Below are 24,958 nucleotides of genomic sequence, written 5' to 3'. Positions count from 1 at the left end.
ACCCCCTGGCCTAGATGGGGGGGAGAGTTCACCAGGGTGAGACTCCTCCTCTTTGTCTTATCCCTAGCTCCCCCTCTCTGGCATGGGTGGTTGAGGGAGCTTTCCAGGCCATGCCCTTTGTCCTAGTGTACACGTTCCTTGCGATGGTGAAACTCCTCCTGTTTCTGCCCTCCTCTGGACTCTGCAGTCGGATGGTTGGGTGCCCTTTGACTCAATGTAGGCTTCTCCTGCCAAGGTGAAACTCCTCCCCTATATGTCCCGCCTCTCTAAACAATGCATAGCGGGTGGGTGTGGAAGGTCTCATGTCGATCAGTTTGTGATTCGAGGAGCTTTGGACAGTGAATATGGGCACTATTTTGATGACTGATATTTCTGAGTCTGTGTGGTACTTGTGCACATTTGACATATCTTTGCTATGCAGGTTCCAGAGCTCCGTCCTGACACAGCCACCTCCCTTCCCGCACTCCTACATCGCTCTTTCTGCCCAAAGCGACTTCACTCACTTGTTTGAAGTGGGACTGCGCCAGAGACGAATGAGGTGCTCATGTGTGTATCTAAATACTGTGAAGAGATAATAAGCGTTCTTGGAGCGTTTGAGATACCACTGAGGGTCTTCCAGGCCCCTGTGGGTTTCTTCATGAGCTCCTCACAGATGCCTGGAAGATGTCGCTCAGTTTCAAACCTGAGCACTTATAGAGTTCCATTCCATCCCAGAGGCAATACGAGCTCTTCATCGATCGTATTTGTCAGAATGTACATGGATCAATGTTTCAAATGTAATATTTATAGCGTATTGCTGAAATAAGATATGGAAGGCATCTACTGCGAAACATCAATAAAGTTGTTACTTGGACTACACGTTCCCGGCAAGAAATACATGAACTTCCGAACACAGCGTTGCTGGCGTATGAACTTACTAACACAGCGTTGCTGGCATATGAACTTACTAACAGCGTTGCTGGCATATGAACTTCCTAACACAGCGTTGCTGGCATATGAACTTACTAACACAGCGTTGCTGGCATATGAACTTACTAACACAGCGTTGCTGGCATATGAACTTCCTAACACAGCGTTGCTGGCATATGAACTTACTAACACAGCGTTGCTAGCATATGAACTTACTAACACAGCGTTGCTGGCATATGAACTTACTAACACAGCGTTGCTAGCATATGAACTTACTAACACAGCGTTGCTGGCATATGAACTTACTAACAGTGTTGCTGGCATATGAACTTACTAACAGTGTTGCTGGCATATGAACTTCCTAACACAGCGTTGCTGGCATATGAACTTACTAACACAGCGTTGCTGGCATATGAACTTACTAACACAGCGTTGCTGGCATATGAACTTGCACAGCGTTGCTGGCATATGAACTTCCTAACACAGCGTTGCTGGCATATGAACTTACTAACACAGCGTTGCTGGCATATGAACTTACTAACACAGCGTTGCTGGCATATGAACTTCCTAAGGTAGCCGTCTTGGCGTATGAACTTCCTAAAGCAGCGGTCTTGGCATATGAACTTCCCAACACAGGATGTTCATATGCCAGGAACGCTGTGTAAGGAAATTCATATGCCAGGAACTGTGTGTTAGGCAGTTCATGTGCCAATCTAGTCGGAATCACCAAGCCCTCTCTGAACCGCAGCAGAAATAACCCAGGACCATTTTCCCCCTGATGAAGGCTCTTCAGTTGGGTGACACTTGGTTCCAGTGGGACAATGAGAACTGGACCCATGCCTGGCCATATACACCCTTGCCACATGTGGCAGTACATCAGACATGCAAAATCAGATGGGAGGAATACTTGCAATAGGTCTAACCACTGGCAATGCCCAGGGTATTATTCCAACCCTTTGTGCTTTTGCCCAGCACGCCACCTCAAATTAGAACTATACATATGCAGTTCACTCTTGCTCCTGCTCCAATAGGAACCGTCCAGACTGAACTGCCAAACCAGACCCTCTCCGAACTGGAACATGAACAACCCAAAACGGTCACATTTTCTGTGTTTTATGTTGACATTGGTGTGTGTGCTCCCTGGCCTGCCCCCTTGCTGGAGCTTGTGGCCTTGCACAGTTTCAAGTTTTGAGATTATAGGTGATGTTCACAGTGTTGGAGCAGTTATATTGTTTGTCCTTTTTTTGTCTCTGCCTCTCCCCAGGATGCTTTACAAGACAAATACTTTGAAGAAGGCACGTTCCCCGGCACGAAGATCAAGCCCCCTCGTAGGCTCTGGTCGCTCCTGAACTTCCTTTTTTGGGCAACCTTCCTCCTCTCTCCGCTCTTCGCCTCCGGTTTTGAAGTATTTGCCAGTGGTTCCCCGCTTCTCATCCTCGCATTCTTGGGGTTTGTAGGAGCAGGTAAGTGGGCAATGAGCTATGTGGAAGGTGACACATGGTCAGCCTTCCTGTGGAGTGTATCCTTACACCAGGGACTTTCACTGGTGCACAAGGTTTGTGCTGTTAGCGGGCTTGTGCATGTGGAATGGCATGAGGTTGGGTATGATTGTTTTGGACTACTACTGCCTGTGCTGAACCTGATCTGCATGTGAAGGATCCTTGCATTGCTGCCTCTAAAGGGGTGGGGTGTGTGGGCGTGCGTGTGTGTGTGTGTGTGTGTGTAATCAAGGCGCGGGTGGCAGTCAACTAGCACAGCACTAGTGACAATCAAGTGCTGAAAACAAATTGTGGTCCTTCTGAAAAAAATATTTCACAGCAAGAATACTGGAATTTTTCTTTTAACTCACAGGAATGGGGGTTCTGATTATCCATCTGGAGCACTTTGTGAAGGTCCAGTGTAAGTTCTGGATATATTGAGCTTGCTCACCTAGGGCCTATACCCCATGGTTGGAACCGGCTCAAACAAATGCCATGAAGAGAGCAGTTTCAAAATCAACACTGATTCCTAAAGCTTTGGCAGACTGTTGTCAACCGCTTCTCCTCCTGCACATAGCACTGTAGCACTTTATGGCACAAGCACTGTTGACTCTCCACACTGGACTTGCAGTCATATGAGACGTCTCATTTAATCTTCACAGGAGGGCTATGGAGCCTCTTCCTGGGCGCAAACAACGTTTCAATCTCAATGCTGTTTCCATCTGGCAGGGACTTGCAACGAGGCCTTGACTTAGAACTTCTGTAACTCTGTTAAGATCCCCCTGGATTTTCTTCCTCTACATTTGTACGTTATAGGAATCTACCTGGATGACTGTCCTGTTTCCCATGTTCAGTTCTCTGTTGTCCTCTAGTTATATTCACGGTCTGCAAATACCCATACATATGTGCATATATATCTATATAAAACCCCCGAAAAATGATAGAGAAGTGCAGCTTCTAAAGAATTGTCAAGAGGCAGACACAGGTTAATGGCCAGGGTTAATGCCTCAAGATAGGGGTTCCTGAGGTGAAGACTGGGGGATGAAAGGCCATGCCCATCTTGGTCGTAGAATGAAGGGAATTGCAGGAGATAATCTTGTGATGAAGTGTTCGACTTATAGTTTTAGATATTGTGCGAAGTAAAATAATGATTTGAACTACTCTAAAATGGGAGAGTAAGAAAATGACTTTGCTGCTTTATTGTCATAACTTACTACAGACTAACTGTGATATTGTGAGGTCTGCTGCTAGCAGACAATGTAAAAGGCAGATCAGTGTGGCTAGTTAGGGGAACTACTGCTTGGCCATATTCCTCAATATGATCCCGCTTCCCACTCAGTGTCTTGCACTCCTGTGAGCAAAACACAATACATCAAACCTTGGTCTATAAAAGTCATATTGTTGTATTGAAGGTGTAGATGTTTACAAGAGGAAGTCCCAGCGGTGTAGCTAAGGGAGTACGGCAGTCTGCCTCGGGTAGCACTGTTTTTTGGGGCTGCGGCGAGCACAAGTTACGTTTTTGTATTTTTTATTTTTTATTCTCCCTAGTCTGTAGCCCCCCAATTGGTAATCCATCCGACCTGATACTCATTGCAGCGTAAGTAGGAGTCGTGGATATTCTGGTTGAAGGGACGCTTATAGTACAGCTGGTTTAACCTTCCAGACTCTGTTAAGGGCGCATCTTAATACACTGCTCAGTCTGCCAGGACCGGATTCATTTGTCTTGTATTGTTCTATTACTAGAACCATTGGCAAAATCATGCAGCATACTTTGTATTCTATAGGAAATAGGAAATTCCTAGTACAAAGTTATTCGAATATAGAGTTTAAAAAGTGACCTGCTGAATGACACAAATGCTTCTCCAGTACTGCATCTTTCTTAGATTAACATGCTTGAATCATTCCCAGTCATTGAAGTGGGAGTCCTACTGTACTATTATAAAGCAATGTGTATAGTGGTGTGGCTCACTGGTTAGAGGCGGCAGACCCGGAAGCAGAGGATGGCCCAAGACCAGGGTTCAATTCCCGACGCGGCAGGGTCGTGGACCAGGGTCAGCGGACTCGATAATTCTCGCCTTGGTGCCTACTCTAGCCAGGGATCACACTCAGCAATTCTGGGCATTAGCCTGCCTCATCTCCACAACGGCCCCCCACATACGCCAGGGTTGCCTGGTTTCACCTTGGAGATACCCAGTAGGGACCATCTCACAGGGAAAGCCAGGACGGGTTCCCCAGCGGTCTACAGCGCGGAGATACCCCATGTGGGGTGATTCAGGCACTTTACAAGACACCATTACATTACATTACTAGTATGGGCAGAAGGGTAATGAACCATAGGTTTTGTAGCCTATCTATGTCCTTTAAAAGAAAAAAGGATCAAGCTACAAACTTTAGCCAGTCAGGCGATAGCACCCTCTAGAACGCTCCTAGGAAAGACGGAATCATTCAGATTTTCAACCGCATGTTGTGTGTTGGGAGTCTCCTTTTATTTATTTTTTTATTTATTTACAGACTTGTAACGCGCTAGGAACTCGACTCCCTAAGGAGTATCTCCGCGCCTTTCGGCAACATCTGTGAACAAAAGCCCTGACCAGTGTATAACAAATGCCCTAACAGAGCTAGTAATTGAACAAGAATGTTTTTAATTTTTTCCTAATTAAAAACTATTCTCAGTTTTTTCAAAGGGAATTTACTTCCCAAAACAATCACTTCCTCGATTACCTGCGTATCCTGACTGGGCACCATATCCCAACCCGCTTAAAAAGGACTTTTCAGAGCCTATGAATCTTGTGGAAGGAATCTTAAAGCTAGGGAAGGTAGACTTTTGCTGTGGCTTCAAGGCCTAAAAAAACGAGTGCCCATTATTAAAGGAGGATAGTGATCAGTCTTCGCAGACTTCATCTTCCTTCAAAAGATTTAAATCTAAGTAAAACATTGCCTCAAAACCAACTTCAAAGGCCATTAAAAAAATCCAAACATACTACATCTCGACACAAGAAGAGGCATGAGGATATTCCTTCCTCCTGCAAGAGGGGAAAATTGCCTTAAACGGTTCGCTCTGACACGACCACTCCTTCCCTAAAAGAAGCACTTCCTAAACGTGCATCACAGTCTGTGCAGTCAATGAAAACATCTTAAAGAAATCATCAAGCTCTGCAACTACATGTTTGTCGACGGCTACCTCGTCGAAGTCCATGTCTATGGTAACAACTACGACACCATTGTCTACCTTTACCACAGCATCGTCTCCTTTGATCGCGTTTTTGTCACCACTGTCATTGACGACTATTATAACAGTGAGTATACTAAAACGCCAGACGACTAAGGTTCCTTCAACGCGATCCCTCCTCAACTTACCATCGACACAGTCCTCGCCGGCAAAGGCACAGTTGCCGCCTACGCCACGATGGTGAAACAGTCAACGCTGATACCGTCGACACTCCTGTCAATGATGCCACCATCGATGGTACCATCTACGATACCACCATCGATCATACAGTTGACGACGAATTTACCATCAATGAAGAAAACATCGACAATGGAACAGTCCATACCGAAGAAAAAAAAACCAGCAAAACATTTAATTTCCTCGATTGTCTTTCTTTCCTGCAAAGGGAAAATAGTTTGCAGCCACAATTCTACCAGCTCACACCTCTCCAAGTAAGGTTTTTCCCTATCCACCTTCGAACCTCTTAGATGAGGAGGAAGATTCCGAGGATGAAGGTTTCTTTGGGGAATGCTAGTAGTCCATGCCAGCTACATGTCAAATGCCAGGACTTTGTGGATGATCAGTTTGTAGAGGACTATTACTAGGGCCACTGGGATTATGCTGCAGGAGAGGGTCGTATTATGTGGCAGGGTTGAGCAAATTATGCAGCAAGAAAAGGCAAATTATGCTGTACATTTTGTGATAGTACTCATTTATTATTTTGGTATTTTTAGGTCGAGCATTCAAGAACTCTTGTATATACTTTGTGGACTCAGGAGATCAGCCCTAGGACCTGTCTGCTTCCACTTAGGGACTTGTGTTTTGTTCAACTGCCTCCATTTAACTGTCTTGATAGAAAACGACTAGTAGAGGTCAGTAAAATACCAGAATTGCTTTCTACTTGTTCAACTGCCTCTATTTAACGGTTTTGATAGAAAACGACCAGTAGAGGTCAGTAAAATGCCAGAATTGCTTTCTACTTGTTCAACTGCCTCTATTTAACTCTTGATAGAAAACGACCAGTAGAGGTCAGTAAAATGCCAGATTTGCTTTCTGCTGTGCGACTTTCTTTTTTTAATTTTTCTGGCAACTACCTCTATTTAAGTTTCTTGATCGGAAACGACGAGCAGAGGTCAGTAAAATACCAGAATCTCTTTAGCATTCTCTAGATTCCAGTCCATAGAAATTGTCTTCCACGAGCACCCGTAGACAATATTTTTTTCAAATCTTGTATTTTCAGTGATATGACCACTGAAGGCCCTGATTTTATATACAAAACCGAACTTTGAACTACAACATTTCCCACTGAATGGCAATATTTCTCTCCATGTGTTCCCATACCTGGCATGTCACGCAGTTTGGTGCTTACTTTCCCTCCATGTTAAAGAACAGTAGATGTTTCTGCACCCAGGCCAATGTGCTGCATAGATAAATACATATACGGTCCCAAAGGCGAGACCAGTTGCATTGCAAATGCTTGTTAATCTTGTTAACACTGTCTTGGCATTAGTTGTACCTCATTAGTACCAGTTTAACAACCAAATATAGAAATAGACTATAGAAAGATGATCAGTTGAACTTTGCAAAGGGTCTACCACTGCATGGTAACGCATATCTCTGCGTTTTTACTAACTTTGGAACCGTTTGAGCTAGAAACAATTTTTCTTTGTTAAAATCCGATTATGCAGTTGATGGATTGTGGCAAATGCCGCAAATCTACAACTATGCGAAAATGGCTGCAGCCGCACAATCGCATAATTCCAGTGGCTCTGACTATTACTCTGTGAGATCATTCTGAACCCTACCAACAAGAATATTCAGTTAAAGACCAACAGGAGCTTTCTATCTCAACGCATATGTCTCTGGTTACCAATTTGCAAAGTGTGCTCCAAGACTATTATCGCAGATTTCCACCATCTGCTCCGCAAGTCCTATGCCACAAGCACCAAGACCTGTACAGTGTTGCAAACCCCTTCACCACTTCCTCAGCCATATCGATTTGTTAGAGGTACCTGTAGCCCATCACCCAGAGTTGGCAAATATCTTGGCTCCACCCAGAATGATGCTCTGCTACAGACGACGACAGGGAAGATCGAGAAATACAAGATGCTACCTCAGTGCCCCTTGAGTGAGAAAACTATCTTATATCTACTCCATCCCCGCCACCGGAGGCACCAGTAGACTCTCCACCAGAAGACATTGGTGGTTTTCATCCTTTAATGGAGAGCAGCCAAGCGGTTTGAACTTCCAATGCTTCCCAACCAGGCGGACTGTTTCCTCTATGATTTTAAAGAACTTTCCAAGAAATTGATTATTGATTTTAATTGGCAAGAAGGTCTTAAGGCCATGAAGAGTCTGGCTACGGTTTCAACAATCATCCCAAGATTAAACATGAAATACAGAGCTCCGGATGAGACTCCAACTTGTCTGATTGGACAGGCAAAGCCAGACTCAGTGGTATCCCAAGCAGCGAAACGCCACTCTAGGAAACCGTCCACACCAATTTCCTCTCCTCCAGACAGGGATGTCATCTGTTTGATAATATTGACAAGAACTTCTCCTCCATTGGAGCTGTGACTATTATAGCGGCAAACTCACCGGCTGTATTGAGCCGTTCTGACCGCCAGATGTGGTTGGATATATCCACTTACATTGACTTACTACAAGATAGAAGCTCAAAAGATTCTGCAAGCGGGTGAAAGAGTATTGGCAGAGATAATTGACTGAGCAATTGATGTCTCTTCTACTGGGTTCAGACAACTTGTGGGAGCTCCTCTTCTTGACAGACAAGGATGGTTAAAATCCACTTCCTTCCTCCCTGAGATCCAAAGTAAAGCACTGGATATGCCATTTGACGGCTAATTTTTGTTTTAAAAACACGTGGATGATGCCCTACAGTCCACCAAGGCTGACCGCAAAGTCCCTTGGCGCTCTCCAGTATAGGAAGCAGCTCTTTGGAGGAGTCAGAGGAGCTTATTCCTTTAGAGGTGGTTACCAACCCTACAGGCACCAATGGCATTCGGGCCAGACACAGCTCCATCCCTAGTATGCACAACAGTGACAATACAGAAACCACCAGCGGCTGCAGTAAAGCACTCCGCCAGAGGAAAATTGACTGCCGATGGCAGAATTTCCAACGAAAAACAGTGACCTCAATGTTGTGCTCTCACCAACAGGTCTTGGAGGTCGCATTTGAAACCAGTGTCACCAATAGTCCAGAGTAACATCCGAAAAGATGGTGCTCGATGTATCATCTGAGGACACACCCTTGAGTTTCTTCAAAAACTCACAATCAGGAGCACAATCAGGAGCACTTCCCCCTTACGTAAAACTCCTAAACGAGATCTCTCGCAGGCTAAAAAGGGAGCAATAGCAGTGGCGGCTCCTCTGCTAAGGAGCGTCGGCACACTGCTTTCTAGCAGTGAAATAAAGGAAAAATAAAATAACGTTATTCTAAATTTGATTTGTTCCTGATGAGGCAGATTGCTGCCTGGGGTGGAGAACACGCCCAGGCTCCCATTGCCTGGCTGATCACCGAACCACGGCGCTCAGACCAATCACAATGCTGCATAGTGATTGGCTATGGGTCGCCTGGGACTACGGAGGAGAAAAGCAGCATCAGTTTTTTTTTTATACATACACACCTCACCCCGCCAGCCATCCCCGATCCGTGCTGGCTGCCACCGAGCAATGGAGGTCGTTCCAAAACTTCAAAAAGGATTGGGATTCCAGCACCATTTCTTTCTCATCAAAAAACCCTCAGGAGATTTACGTCCAATTCTTGACCTGCGAAGGTTGAACACATTTCTAAAGAAGCAGTCTTTCCGCATGGTGACGCTTTAGGGCATATTACACCTCCTCAATAACGATCATATGACTTATCTAGACCTTCAAGACGCATATTTCCATGTTCTGATACACCCAAAGCTCCGCAAATTCCATTATTTTCTGGTAGTCGGCACCCACTTACAAATCAAGGTTGTTCATTCTAACTAAAATCAGCCCCCAGAATTTTTACCAAGACACTATTCCCCAGTAGCAGCCCATCTCAGACAAATGGGAATTTTAGACTTTCCATACTTGGACGATTGGCTCATAAAAGCTCCCATTCATCAATAAGCAGCAACAGCCACGTCCATCTGCCTCTCATTGTTCAGCGCACTTGGCCTCACAGTCAACTATCAGAAATCTCATTTGCATCCCACAACAACGTTGACATTCTTGGGAGCATTCCTAGACATGGTGCGAAACAAAACATTTCCCTCAAGTCAGGCAGTTAAACATTCGGCAACTAGCTAATAATAAAGGGGCTTGTAAAGCGCAATGGTGACGCCATCCCGGCGTGTCCCCGCGCTGTGGAGGAGAGTGACGGAGCTACCACAAAAAAGTCAGTTTCTGTCCAGATCCACAAATCGTTCATGGGAATGATTTCTTCCTGCATCCCTCTTGTTCCAACTTGCCGACTGGAAATGCTACCACTATAAGAGAAACTTGACAAGCAATGGCTCCAGGTGTAGGGTGCAACATCGAAAGCAGCCATGTCTTGATGGACACAGCCCTCAAATCTGTCCAGAGGTCTCTCATACCCAACACAAATTCCTGACTTTATTGTAACAACGGATGCCTCCCTAGAAGGGTACCCACCTTCAGGGCTTGCAGATAAGCAGCAAATGGAACCCGGACGAAACAAAGCTCCACATTAACCAGCTGGACCTCAAGGCTTTTGCCTTAGCACTAAAGTCATTTCTGGCCAAGATAGAAAAGTAATCGGTGCTCATACGCACAGACAATACCACCAGTATCTTTTATCTCAACAAACAGGGGGTACATGCTCACCAGTTCTATTTCGTCAGACGCATGACATCTGGAACTGGGCTCTTCAGCATCAGATATCACTCAAAGCAGAACATGTGCCAGGAGTGTCCAACATCCTCACGGGGTCACTAAGCAGGACTACTATCCCTTACCATGAGTGGGAGCTAGTCAAGCACATTCTGGACAATCTCTTCCACTGGTGGGGCAAGCCGAACATGGATCTATTTGCTATGTAGGAGAACAAAAAATGCCCATTGTTCGCAAGTTTGCATCGCCAACCGGGATAGTGGGGAATGGGATTTCAATTACCCCGATTCCGTTGGTCCCAAGGGTGCTCAACAAACTGAAGAGAGCCTTGCCGACTTCTCCTCATAGCTCCCAGGTGGCCCAGACAGTTCTGGTTCAGAGCTCCTGCTCCTCTCGGAACAGCCCCATGTCCAGCTCAAACCAATACCAACGTTGCTGACCATGAACCAGGGCCAGGTCCGACATCCTGACCCATCATCACTACACTATCGGGCTGCTTCTGAGTTCAGTGAGTGCTCCATGATGGACATTCCTTCAAAAGCAACACCGGTTACTGCAAACAGCACTAATAAACTCAATTGGAAACGCTTCTGCCTTTGGTGTGTGGAATCTAAGGTCCACCCTCTCATCACTACCAGAGCAACTCCTCCTCTGCTCTATCTGGCAGCATTCTTCCATCAGAGTGCACCTGGCAGCAGCGTCGAGGTTTAGACGATCCAGTAATGCACCTTCTCTTTGGTCTAGTAAAATTGTTTAAAACCATTTCTAAAAGGCCTATTCAGGACTTTCCCTCCAATAAGAAAGTGTCCACCATCGTGGTACCTGAATGTGGAATTGGGAAAGCTCATAAAAGCACCATTTGATCCCATTCAAAAGGTGGAATTGAAGTATCTTAATCTGAACTCCAAGTGGCTCTCAAATCTTCCAAATGAGTAAGTGACATACGCACCTTTACCAGTAAGGTACCTTTCCAACAATTCATGTCAGAAGGTGGAGTACTTCTAACCAGTGCTAAGTTTATCCCCAAGAGGCCCTCAGACTTCCACCTGAAGGAACCAGTGATTCCACACACATTCTTCCTGAGTCCTCAAAGTTGAAGAAAAATCTCTCCATTCTCTAGACTTCAAACAATATCTAAAATGTTACTTACACAGGACCCATCAAATCCACAGAGCAGACCAACTGTTTCTGATTTAACGGGGGTATCCGAAAGTCTCCCATTCCCTAAACAGAGCATCGCCTGATGAATTGCATCCACCATACAATTGTTTCAGTCGCAGACAGGGAAGCCACAACAGGACAAAGTCAAAGGCCATTCCAAAGAGCTGTTTCTACAGCTAAAGCCCTTTTGGTGGGGTAGCCATCCAGCATACCTGCCGAGCAGCAACATGGTCCTACACACACACATTTACAAAGCTTTATTGCCTGGATGAGACTCAGAAGACTGATGCGACTGTGGAGCAAGTAGTGGAACAAGACCTGTTCCAGTGAGGTGAGACTCCGTTACCTTTCTTTTTTTCCACTGTCCGTTTAATATATCCTTATGTGCTATGATGGTTTGTCTCTTAATTGGCTGTTTACTATTCCGATTCAAGCATGTGAATTTATGAAAGATCCAATACTGGAGAAGAAATTCAGTTACCGGCAACTACGGTTCTCCAGTATTGGTATCTTTCATAGATTCACATGCGTCCCTCCCTATTCCCCTGAGAGACTCCCCTCTGTACTTAAGTTTATAAACTAGTCCTCGAAAACCTGCGAGATTCAGCGTCTCCTGTGAGTGTTATCGCCTGATTGGCTAAAGTTTGTAGTTTGGTTCTTTTCAGAAAAGGACATAGATAGGCTAATAAACCTATGGCTCATTGTTATTCTGTCTATGATAGTAATACACATTGCTTTATGATAGTACTGTGGGACTCCCACTTTGAAAACGGCGAATGATTCAAGCTTGTGAATCTATGAAATATACCAATACTGAAGAACTACAGGTAAGTAACTAATTTTCCTATTAGGAACCCTATAAATAAGCAAGTATTGGTAACGCTAGTTGATCTAGCTTGAGCTAGGGGTGTGTGTTTTAGTTGCAATGTAATCTGTTGTGAGCAGTTGGATGCAATAATGGCAAAACACACCTAAAGGCAACTACACACTTTTAGACAATGCCTAAAAACAAGCCTATGTGCCCGTAAACAGATCGTCACATGGAGAGGCAGATGCATATCCACCCACTGACACATCTGGGCGAACGCATGCATATTGACCTGCCTACAATAGGACGTTGAAAACATTGCCATATTAAATGCATCCTTCAGAATAACAAGTTGGATTGAATAAGAGTCAATTGAAAGCAAGAATCGTAAAGTTCTATATTCACTATTAAAGTATTTTCTAGACTTCTTGCTTGCGAATCATGTCCTTGTTTAGGAGAATCCTTAACAGGTTCAGCTAGTAATAAAGTTCAGTTTTAGTTGTCAGGCAAATGTTTTTAATAGCTTTGACCTTCTCAAATGTTTATTTGTATTTTACAGAGTTTTATATAGCGCAAACTTGACCTGAATCGGGTATCAGAGCGCTTTACATAGCACCAGTTGCGTTACATTAAGGACACATTCTTTGTTGTGAGGCGCGGGGAGATTGAGTGATTTGCCCAGAATCACAGGATGTTCAGCGTCATTGCCAAAACTCGAACACAGTTCCCCAGATTCGAAGTTGACTGCCCTAGCCGTTAGGCCCGCTCCTCTCCCTTAATACCCCTAAATTACAATCCACAGCATAAAATAGTAAAATTGAGTTGTGTAAAAGAAGAAAAAGGATGGTTTAGGAATAAAACGGCGTAGTTGGCATTTTTCCTCTTTAATTAACATACATTTGCAATGCCAATAGATGTGTCTCGTACTTCAAAGAGCTGCTCATTCGCTGGTGAGTTTCTGTACTCTATAACTCGATTTACTCTCTCTGCATCCATCCTCTGATTCATTCTTGAGTTTATCCTCTTACCCATCCTCAATACAATACACACAAACTCAGGCATATGCAAGATAAATTAAGATTAAAGGAAGGCAAAAGAAACAATGCTGTCCTGGCATGTGCTTGAAAGAAAAAATGCAAACAATTAAACACAGCAATGGGCGAATATCCTTTAAATTACTGTTAATATCGTAGCATTCATTATTGTAAACTTCCATCATGTCTGCAGGGTTTGAAGCTATGTCAGCCATCGTGGAATTGTGAAACACAATGCACCATACCATTCCAATGTGTTTGCCCAGTAAAAGCCACAGTGAAGTGGCCATCTTTAAATAAGATTCCACATTCTGTCATTGTAGTCCCAGTCACGGTTGGGCGACATGTTGCTTGTAAATGGGATGGCCCTCTATGAACCGTAAAATAATGATATTCAATGGGCTATAACATTCCACGAAGACTTCCTGGTTCTTAAGACTTGGCATTATCCTAACGGCAGCGCGACCTGTGAGTGTTCTAACAAACTGTGTTGGCTGTTTTTAGAAATAACGAACTTTTACTGTTTTTAAACTGAATCTTTTGCACTTACTGGCATTGTAAATTCCTCACCTCTGCTACCCCGGTCCACCGCAAGCGTTAGGCTTGTTTGTTGTGGAGGGTGCAGGGCGGACCTTCTTTTGGGGACTGACTTAATTGGACTAGCGTGGTGAGGCGGAGCTCGGACGGTCACCTGACCTAGAGCCCGTCCATTACTTAACCCCGATGTCAGGCCACACGCGCAGCGGACGCGCCGTCGTCGTGCCGACGTCCGGGCCAAGGGCCAGGTCCCCTGCCCTAACAACCTCAAACTTTCAGGTAATGTCATCTGTCTCTTCCTTTGGTTAACTGTTCAACAAAAACCCAATAGCATTAATGTAATGTGCACAAATATAGAAGGAGCACTCCATGTAGGAGTTGACCATAATAGTCAAAAATATTTTCAAATTGCATTCCAAATTAAAATAGAAGAGTTCTTGTTCGCAGTCGCAACATTGTTCTTTATTTTTCATTTGTGGAAATTATGGTGAACACAGCCAACTCGTTTTATCCCGTAAACACTAGGACCACTTCAGGGCTGATAAAAATACCTAAAACAGAACAATGTAAATTTTAAACAATTGTAATATACACAATACACAACTTACACTTGATATACAGAAAGTTAAAAACTTATACTTTTAAAAAAAATGTAAAATTCATCTTCTGTCCTGATGGCACGAATTAGCAAGACCGGTCACGGATTGCGGGGGCATTTGCAGGCCACTTTGTACGGGTCTACACCTCCACTCTGACTTCCACCCTGACAGATTCAGCAGAATTGCTAGCCACTCTGGGACTGTCGGTCCTAGAGCACCAAGATGTAAAGGGCCTGATTCGTCAATCGAAGAGGTGTCCAAAGCAATTGGAGACTTGCAGTCCGTTATGGCGATTAGTCCTAGCGGTCTCCCGATTGAACTCTACAAATTTAATGCCTCTACGATTGCCCCATATCTTATACAGATGTACGAGGAGAGTGTGAATAGGGGTGCCTGCCTGAAATGCAGACTAGCCAACATAGTCGATATTCATAAAAATGCCAAGCCTCCCGAGCAGTGTGGCTCATCAAGGCCTATCCCCCTCCCGGATCCTGAAGTGAAAATATCGGACTGTATAGAGTTCACAAATTAATTATAAAACAATAGCCATATAAGAACAAAGTGCAAAGTAAATTTAAGCATGAACTCTAGCTACAAAGCAAGCCTATTTTTCCGAAAGTCAATTTTTTTTTTACATATTTATTCAAATAAAAGAATTCATTTATACCAACTCCCTCACTACATAAAGTACGGCAGGACACGACCTGCAGTGCAAGTAACATTCCAACTAAATGGCAAGTATTATGCCTCTATTTACACCATACTCAATGTATGTTTTATCTAAGTATCTGCAATCGAACGTTCTCTAAACATTGCACAGAAATTATTGCAATCGTTTACGTAAACTGTAACTCTGCATCGGTGTATGTACAACATCATATTAGAAAACCGCTTCACAAACTCTATCTGTTTTGTACTATTCATGTTAGCCATGACGAGAGTATTTCCATACCTGAAACTTCCATTTATCACGGCATCCTGGTCAAAGATTCCTTTCCCCAGCTTTATAAGGGACGACCCGAAAGTCATTTCCACATACCAGACACTTTGAACTCCCATTCCAAGTATCCATTTGTCGGTGGCCATCTTAACACGGATTACAATAGGCAAACGAAGCCATGTGCATAGATAAAACTAATGCCAATTGCTCCAATGCCAACTCCAAATTTAAATGGCAATCCAGTAACCGATTCCGCAACAGTCAAATATAGATTAAATTACCAAATTATTTCAAAAGAATACCGGCCAAAGTGGACACCTGTTCAAAACTCTAAATGTAGTGGTGTCCATCTATAAAAGGAAAAAAACAAACGTATTACTTCAAAAAAACTTAACAAGTGCCTAAAAACTTTACTGTGAGAACAGTTTATATCCTAAGTCCATTTGCGCCAAAAACATACCCTAAAACATTAACCTGATAATATTAAAAAGGGAATCCTCTTATATTTCCAAAGAATTCAACTGTAGTAGGACACAGAACCAAAGTACGTTATCGTATATTCATCAGGCCGTACAGTTGCCACCAATCGTACTGAACACAAAGCAGTTGGAGCAAATACGACCAAGATGTCATTAGATCTTATCCGGCACATGTGGGTTATAGCATCCTAGTGCCATGTGCTTACCGAACGCACATTCACGACCAATCACATTGATTATAAACAAGCACTGGCAAATCCAATAAGTCTTGCCTATGCGAGAGTTATTGGTTTTGGCAATGTGTTTTAGCTGTGTTGTACACTAGTGTAGCTGCTGTTCAGCATGGCTAGCTTGGAGTGGGTTAGATTTGGGTAGAGTGGTATGGATTATATTGGGGTAGAGTGAAGTGGGGTAGATTGGAGTAAAGTAGAGGGAGGTAGATTGGAGTGAGGTAGATTGTGGTAGGTTGGAGTGGGGTAGATTGGAGAGGATTGGAGTTGGATAGATTGGAGTGGAGTATGGTGGATTGGAATGGGGTAGACTGAGATGGAGTGGGATAGAGAGTAGGGGCGATTTTAGTGGCGTAGAGTGGGGTGGGGTAGATTGGGGTGGTGTGTTGTCGTGGAGTGAGTGGCTTGGAGTCTAGTTGTTTGTCGTGGAGTGGCATGGAAGGGAGTGCCGTAGAGTTGTAAAGCAGGGTGGCGTATTGTGTAGTATGCATGGTGTGATAGCGCACATCATTACAGACAATACATTTACAGTTGAAATGACCCTGGCTTTTGCACGGACACAGTTTTACTTTGTGCAAACGATGATGTGTGGAAATGTCTTCACCGAAGGTATTGATGTTTTGATTGCATTAAAAAAAAATCTCCACCACACTTCAGAATTACAAAATAAAATGTGCTTCGCTTGTACTTTCCTAATTCTGATATATTCTAAAACATCAATATAGTTCGTTTTTGTTGTGGTCTAGAAAAAATAACATCCTACACCCTCTCATCTTACATGGGAATCCAGCAGAATTCTCTCATTCTGAAGTCATTTAAAGAAAAGTAAACCCCAAGCTCCTCGGAAGCCAAAACTTTGACATTTGACCTCTGTCTTTCAATGCACCGCAAATGTGAAAAGATAAGAAAATCAGTTAAAGGCCTGTTAAACCCTTTCCATGCTCATGACGAGCTCAGCTCGTCATGAGGCACGGTGCTCGTGTGCTCATGACAAGCTGACCTTGTCATGAACAATGGAATTCAAGCATTTTCAGCACAGGAGGGGAAAATGCTCCGCAGCCAAGGTGTTAAAGAAACGAGTCCCCAGAAACGAAGTATTCTGAAGGATACAGTAAACAAGGAATGCTCACAGGAGGGACTAACTCAGGCTGGACAGCCTGAAACAAATGAAGCCAGTAAATAGAAAGCAAGCAAATGTGAGTTCCCAACCACAATGCCAACTGTAAGCAATGCATGAAATGCATTCCCAGGGAAGCTTTCGGAATGCCTTCAAGATGTTCTTAGCAAACCAGACTGCTCTGCTATCTGTTATGCTTTGATATAAAAAAAGATTTCATGTTCCTTTTTAAGTTCAACAGATCTCAAACGACAAATACATTGTGCTTCACCTTGTCAATCAATCGGGGTTTTAGTGCGTATTACTCACCCCTGAGGGTCTCAAGGCACCGGGGGTTGCCGGCAGCTCTATTGGTCATTCAAAGAGCCAGGCCAGGGCAGAGTATTCATACTGGATCTCCACCCCGTAAATCACTTGGTATAACATCAATACCTTAAAAGCAAAATGATTCCCTATCCCTCACTCCCATTTATGTGATGTTAATGGTAAGAGGCATCTTTGTTTCGATTGCCCTCACGTTCCATAATTTGCAACCATAGCTCGCTAGCTGCACTGCCAGCATAAGTCTTATCACAATCACATAAACTACATACTTTGACAGTTTATAAAATGTTAAATTTTATGGACCTGATGAGTATTATATTTAAAAGAAATAACCGAATTAATACCCAATTTCCATGCATTGCAAATTGTAGAGGTGTAGAAGCCTAATATTTAAGACTAGTACTGTTTGTTCTTGCTGTTCACAAAGTCCTTTTATGTGTGCCTGTACATTAAGTTTGTTCTTTCCAAAACCTGGCTTTCTCTGGGAATTTTGCTGGCAGCCTGCTGCCGTGCCTACCGATGTTTTACAGACTCTGAGACCCTCAAGGGTGAGTAGCCGCGCTCGATAAACCCCTGATTGATTGACTCTTGATGAATATCTGCTTCAGAGCAGCTGGGCAGGCTATAGCCGACCAGTTGCAAAGCATGGCCGTGTTACTAGTTTGCTCCGAAATATTAGCCAACTAATAGGTTTGAAGGTACTTTGGGTTTGAGACCGCTATACAAGAGAAGGAACTTAGTTCCTTGTGGAGTAGGTTTGCTCAGGTTGCAGAAGATGTGAGGTTTGGGGACATGGAAAGCTGCATGTGATTGATCAGTGTACCCCTCAGGCTGCTGTCCTGCATTTCAAGAAGCTTCTCTAGTCATGAGGTACTAAGCTCTTTGGTTAACAAGGTAATTATTTGTTGTAAATGAGGTGTACTTGGGTGATCCTAAGGTGGTGGGTATGAACTGTTATTGCAACCACTTAATTTCTTTATGTATGTTCCAACGTCTCTCTCTTTCTTTCAGCATCCTTTGCAATTCGTAGATTAATCGGAGTGACTGAGATCGAAAGAGGTTCCAGCTACGGAAACAGAGAAATGAAAAATAAATAGCCCCTTTGTCCTGGAGCTGATCTCTGCAACTAAGCGCAGACTTTCCTATCCAATTAACTTGATGACAGACTAGTAGACTCTTTTCTTAATGACTGATAGAATCATATAACAAAAAAAATGGAAGCGTGCTCGAGCCCGGACGGAGAGATGTCCATCGAACAAGCTGCAAGGGTATATACTTTTGTCAATCGTCGCCATGTGAAGTCGAGAGCCATCCAAAAGCTGGGGTAGGAAAAACACGGCTTAGGGCTTGAAAGGGTACGCATTCAAAACCGAGCTTTTTAGCACTATGATGGAGGGCCTGCATTCAATTGTCTGTAGCTGTCTCCAAAAGAATGGAATTGAATTATCAGTCCTTTTCCCTTGAAGCGACGAGACCTTACGGCAGAATTGGGGTACTTTATCTCGTAGTGCGGGCATGGTGAAGTGCTGACCTCTTATGCTTAAGAGGAGATGGCAAAGCTGTGTGGTTCTTTCTGTATTTCCTTGCTCTCTCTGAAGGCTTCAAAATACTTACCTGCACTCTTCTCGCTCTTCTGCCCTCGAGACAGTGAAGGATTATATTGATGTGAATTGAAGGTTCATTCTAAAAGCACATAGACCTAAATGTCTGAGGCTAAACACATGCAATGCTGTTCCCTGACGTGTAATCTTCTTGCAGCAGCTCAGGTATCTCTTCGCAAGCAGCATCTCCTGAGTGCTACTCCTCTATGCTGCTGTATGCCCGTTGCGTGTAAATCTGTACCTTGCTATCTCTGCCTATGACATGCTCTCAGAAGGAAATGTGTACAGACAGACGCTTATGGTTCTTCTTTTTGATTCGTATGTGGTCCTGCCTGAGTCAGTGTACCTTTAGAGTGTCAGCATGGCTGCCCCTCACTGCGTTTCACTGAATATGGCAGTCTGAGTCCTTTGCGTGCACCTCACATGGCTTTGGTTAAGCCAATATGTTTGCTTTGTCTCCCCTATTAGTCTCCTTGATGGTTTAACTCATCAATTTTGAGTTTGTTTCCCCCTCCCCCCCCTACCTCTGCTCTGAAAGCCCCCCCTTCCCAATGTTGTCCTTCCATTCCTTTTCAAATCAACCTGCAACCTCGCTGTGCTATCTATTTTAGTAAAAATCACACCAAGCAAAGACGAAACTGCTCTCGGGTTATAAACAAACCCCAAGTAGATACATATAGCTGCATGACACAGAAGCACAACCTCCTTTTCAAGGGACAGATCTAACATGAATCTAGCTTGCAACAGGTGTGCCTCATAAAAGCTGCCCATGAGAAGTCTCACTAGATTGCCCCCACTAACCTTTTCTAGCTGGGCGTGTTCTGCCAAACCAGTTTGCCTGCATTGTCCCATCCTGGTGTGACTAAGAATCCCACAACATGATAGGCCAACTGTGAATAGGACAAGACCTAACATGCTGCCACCAATAGTGTAGGGCAATATATGGGACTGTGGGCACTGTATATCCACAAGAGTGCCCCCTTAGCAATCCTAAAAAGGAAGCGTGTAATCCCACTGTGTGCAACTACACCTAGCGAGTTTTATTCGATACTCCTAGGGTGCAACTTGACACAAGAAGCATGCCATAATAGTACAGTCCTACATTGTACAATCTCCCCTCTCCCTCCAAAAGAAAATCCTGACTGGGAATGACCTACATTTCCAACCCCTCTCTACCACCCAATCCCACCCACCCACCGATGTCTCATTCTGGGTAAGGGCATAGGATACCCATAGTGTGCTGCACACAGAATCTGTCCCACCGCAACACGCATCCTCCATATTCTCCACAGGAATCCTTACTACAAACAGTCTGTGGCCAGTGTCATGGAAAATATGATGAGCTATATGCAGTTTGTTTGCGCTCCTGCACGTCCATCTTGAGTGCCCCCCCCCCCCCCCCAATCAAAACTTGCTCCATAAGGTTTATAGCCACATGTTACCTCCCTTATTTGTCTTGGAATTTTCTCAGTCGATGTGATGCAGAAGATGTAGCTACATGCAGAATTCTGCTTCTCCCCAACCTGTCTGAAGTATAAAAATGTACCTCAGTGCTGTCTTTGCGCTCTCTAAGTTAACACGGTTTTCATGCTCCCAACCTGTTCTCATCGATGAAACAAACCACCAAACACAGCTAGAAATATTCTGATGAATTGCTGTTGCAAATTAGGCTATACACATGTCTGTTTCCTTTTCTGGGCCCTCTAGTTTTGCCAGCACCTGCCTTGTTCGCAACTGGTTCCTTCCATTCTGCCCTCTTACACCCGACTAGTATCTGTCTAATTCTCTACACCCCACAATTTTACTGGGCTCAGAATCCCCTCGGTTGGGGTCCTGCTAACCTGGCTGAGATATCCTATGACACGAATCTCTTGTTTTTACCAAACTCTTCAATGATCTGTCAATTGTTATGTACCTGCAAATAGCAGACTGTGCCCTCAATGTGTCGAGCAAGAAGTTGCTGAGACGAGCACCTCCTTGCTTTGTTTAGTGAACCCTGGCTAAGTCTTGTGAATTAGAATTTCTGCATTTTAATAATGTATTACCTATTAACACCTCACAATAGATTATGATGGACTTTGAAGCCCAGTGTTTTCCTACGTTTGCATTTTTTTTAAACAAATATTGTTTTTGTACACATAATGAGGTTACGTATAACTTTCTTGCCCTCTATGCATATTAATTTATAAAGGGCTGTAGATATGTAAGTGCTGTATAAATAAATAGGCATAGACATTGCGTGAGCTCTATCGAGTCGGTTCACTTGTTGAGCTCATCATTTCAGACTTGCACCAGCGCTGAGATTTCTGTCTTGCTCCTGCAGGAGTGCCTCCTCCATGTCTCTCCTGGTTCGGAGACCTGGATGTTGAATCATCTTGGTTTCCAAAGATTGCATGCATGAGGCAGTGACTCATTGTTGTGGGTTCGCCACCCTACGCTCTTACGACCATGTTCACCATTCAAAGAGAATAAGACTATAAAAGAATGAAAAAACCTAGTGTGTGCTTTATTATTTCTATTGGCAGTTATCGAACGTGACTTTTCATTAATGAAGGACGCCTCCCCAGTGGTTGCTGACTGAACGCTACTATCAGTTTTTTAGCCCTCTGAACATTGTTCTTATTAGATGTACTACCAAAGCCGTCTGATGGTCTCCGCATGCTCACATAAAAGGGATGTTGGTGTTAGTCTGGCAAAGGAGTGAAGCAGTCTTCCATTTCCAGGGCCAAGTAGAGGACGCATGGAGTACATGCCACATTGTACTGGCTCCTTGCTAGTGATTATTACCACTGAAAAGTCTACCATTGAAAGGGGTATGGTACAACATAACCACATTATTGTTAATTGCAAGAAAAATTCCCTGTTCCCCGAAGGCCAGGCTCTGTCTGTGAGAACACAGCTTGTTATATGCCGCTGTCCTTTTCGGTGTGGTTACAAGCTCTCCGAAGGATCTGAAGTTCTTTATTTGTACTGTTTCCCAGAGTGAACGTGAGGCAGTGTCATTCGTATTATCTATAATTGTCCGCATAGGGAACCTTTAGGCTGCACTCTATGTGAACTTCATGCTCACTGTGATATTACATAAAACATTCATTGTATATTATCATATATCAAACAGCATAAATGCAATACAAGTAAACAGCAGTTTCTAAAATTAATTTGCTCTCTAAGCCCTAACAAACAGTGGGTAGATGCATAATATGGTGGGCACCTGTTCAAACCATGTATAAACACACAACACTTGTGATGAAGAATAGCGAGATCATACGTATGAACACCCAGGAAAGCTATTTTACCTGCAAAGAAAAAAAATCAAAGCTATATCTTGGCTGTAAAATCTCTAAGTGTTGCAGAAGAGGTGAATAGATGCACAGACCGGGCAGTAAAAGTTGGAAATCTGATAGAGACTTCTAGCCATAGATTCCTTACCTTAGAATTATTCGCACGCATCAGACTGGAACTGCATATTTCTTGTGAGCAGTACCCCTGCACGCTGGTAGGTGGCGTCATTCGGCTCTGTGAGGTGTTGTCCACGCCAGAAGTGACATGAGCGCTGCCTATACAAGTGCCACCCCAACGCACTGACATCAGTACTGTTCGAGGCATATGAGCTGCAGATTGCACACTGCATAGATTGCCACCTAGTGTTGGGCCCTGATGTTTGCAGTTTGTTATGTAGAAAAGTCTTTGGAAGTCACGGGATGGGTGACTCCTCCTTTGGATGATACTGCACATGTTCATCAGCTCCATCCCCAGATAGTTTTTTTCCGCCACCGGGCTCGGATGTGTTTCCAGCGCTCCGTGTTAAAACCGCATTCCTTCGGCGCGCAATCCTCACCAACTTTCAGAAAATAAGTTTTGAACGCTTCTCCACTCGACGCTATTCTTTGTCGACTACTTTGATTCCGGTCGTCGTCGACGGCCTTCGGGCCTAAATAGGCCTCAACTCCAGCTCATGGAAAGGACGCCCTTCTAAAAGTGTCAATGTGGGTCGAAGTTTCCCCACACCGACCATCACGAGGTGTGTAACCTCTGCCTTTCTCCAGAGCAGGAGGCAAAGGACTGCTCAGCTTGTGCCTCTTTCCGCTCCAAAAAGACTATCCGGGACCGAAGAGCGAGAAAAACAATGGCTCGAACTTCAACTTCCATTCCGGACGACATCTTTAAGGAAGGCCGCAACGTCCCAGAACAAGACGTCGACAGCGGTTCCGAACATGAAGAAGATTCGGATGTCGAGGACATCACTCCAGCGCAACCGGTCGTAAGTAAGACCGTCGACCTCGACACACCCTAAGAAGGCCCAGGTTACACCCTCTCCCTCGGGCTCGGGTGCACACCGACACTCCGCTTCTACTGCCCCACCTTCGGGCCCGGCAAAGAAGCCAATTAAGCCTTCAGGTGACTCTGGCTCGAGTCAGCCTTCGCATGGTGCCGGCGCCAACTTACCGGCACCGAAAAAGAGATCGACACCGGCTACGCCGACGTCCAAACCATCGGCGCCGATACCCACAACTTCTTCGGCACCGAAACCCAGGTCGGAACCAAGCAAAGCTTTGGATTCCAAAAAAACGCCAGAACCGTAAAAAGCATCGGATCCAAAGAAACAACCAGATCCGAAAACACCCAACCCGAAAAAACCTTCGGAGCCAAAAAACCAAAGCAAGCCGCTTCGGTGCCGAAACCTTCCACAGCACCAAAAGATCAGCCTCCGGCAGAGGACTTATATTATCCAGACCCTACCTAAAAGATTCTGGCTAGGGACCCAATAACTGGACAGTTGATTTTGGCCTCAAAGAAGCTACCACTGGACAAACCAGCTCCAGCTCCGCATGCAAAGAAGGACATGTCTACCTCGCCTTTAAGACCGCCTTCCCCTTCTCCTCCACCACACTCTCCCATACCCAGCATTCTCTCATAGGGATGATAGTTCTGATGATATGGGGGGGGAGGGGTAACATACCTGATCCAGAGACACCTACAGGATCACCTGACCCATGGGATGATTACACCACTCCAGATGTCCCAAATGTCCCTCAGGATGACTTATACCCCTCTCGGCTTTCCCCACCTGAAGACACTATAGGGTTTAACGAATTGATACACAGGGCTGCACAATATCACGGGGTAGACATACATAATAATCCACATTTGTAAAGCGCACAATCACCCGTAAGGGTCTCTAGGCGCTGGGGGCCATCGGGAACAGACCCTGTAGACGAAGACTTCCTGATGGATAACTTTGATAACGCACAAAGGTCCGCATCCATCTTACCAATGCTCAAAGGAGTAATTAAACACGCTGCTGAAGTCTTTAAAGATCCAGTCAGAACTAGAATCATTAATCCTCATATAGAGAAGAAATCTAAAGCCGCCCCTTCGGACCCAGCATACATTAAGGGGCCAGTGCCTCTAGACTTACTTGTAGTTGCACACAAGAGAGCAAACTCACAAACATCAGGTGATGCTGCCCTACCAGATAAAGAGTCTTAAGTTACTGGACGCATCAGGGAAGAGAACTGCGTCTCAAGCAGCAAACATCTGGCGTATCGCCAACACACAAGCATTGCTAGCTAGATATGATAGAGCACATTATGACGAATTAGAGTCCATAATGAGACCCCTCCCTGATAAGTACAGGAATAGGGCACACAAACTCATCCAAGAGGGTAAAAACATTACAAATACCTCCAT

At 44.4% G+C, this 24,958-nt stretch overlaps 1 protein-coding gene across 2 annotated transcripts in view; it reads left to right on the top strand.

Moving 5' to 3' along the window:
* The window catches only part of AGPAT3 (1-acylglycerol-3-phosphate O-acyltransferase 3), a 271,235-nt gene extending 248,829 nt beyond the window's left edge, over window positions 1-22,406 (top strand). The window contains exons 9-10 of one of the 2 annotated variants that reach the window (XM_086935879.1): window positions 2,174-2,372; window positions 18,678-22,406. In XM_086935879.1, the coding sequence (XP_086792005.1) occupies window positions 2,174-2,372; window positions 18,678-18,763 (285 nt within the window). In that variant the 3' untranslated portion in view covers window positions 18,764-22,406. The remainder of the gene's footprint in view (window positions 1-2,173; window positions 2,373-18,677) is intronic. The other variant, XM_086935880.1, reaches the window with a different exon arrangement.
* Window positions 22,407-24,958: the final 2,552 nt, after the last annotated feature.

This window comes from Lissotriton vulgaris, chromosome 8, assembly GCF_964263255.1.
Source record: "Lissotriton vulgaris chromosome 8, aLisVul1.2, whole genome shotgun sequence".
NCBI classification, from domain to species: Eukaryota; Metazoa; Chordata; class Amphibia; order Caudata; family Salamandridae; genus Lissotriton; species Lissotriton vulgaris.
Note: the sequence above shows the minus strand (reverse complement) of the source record. Positions and strands in the feature narration are given on the sequence as shown.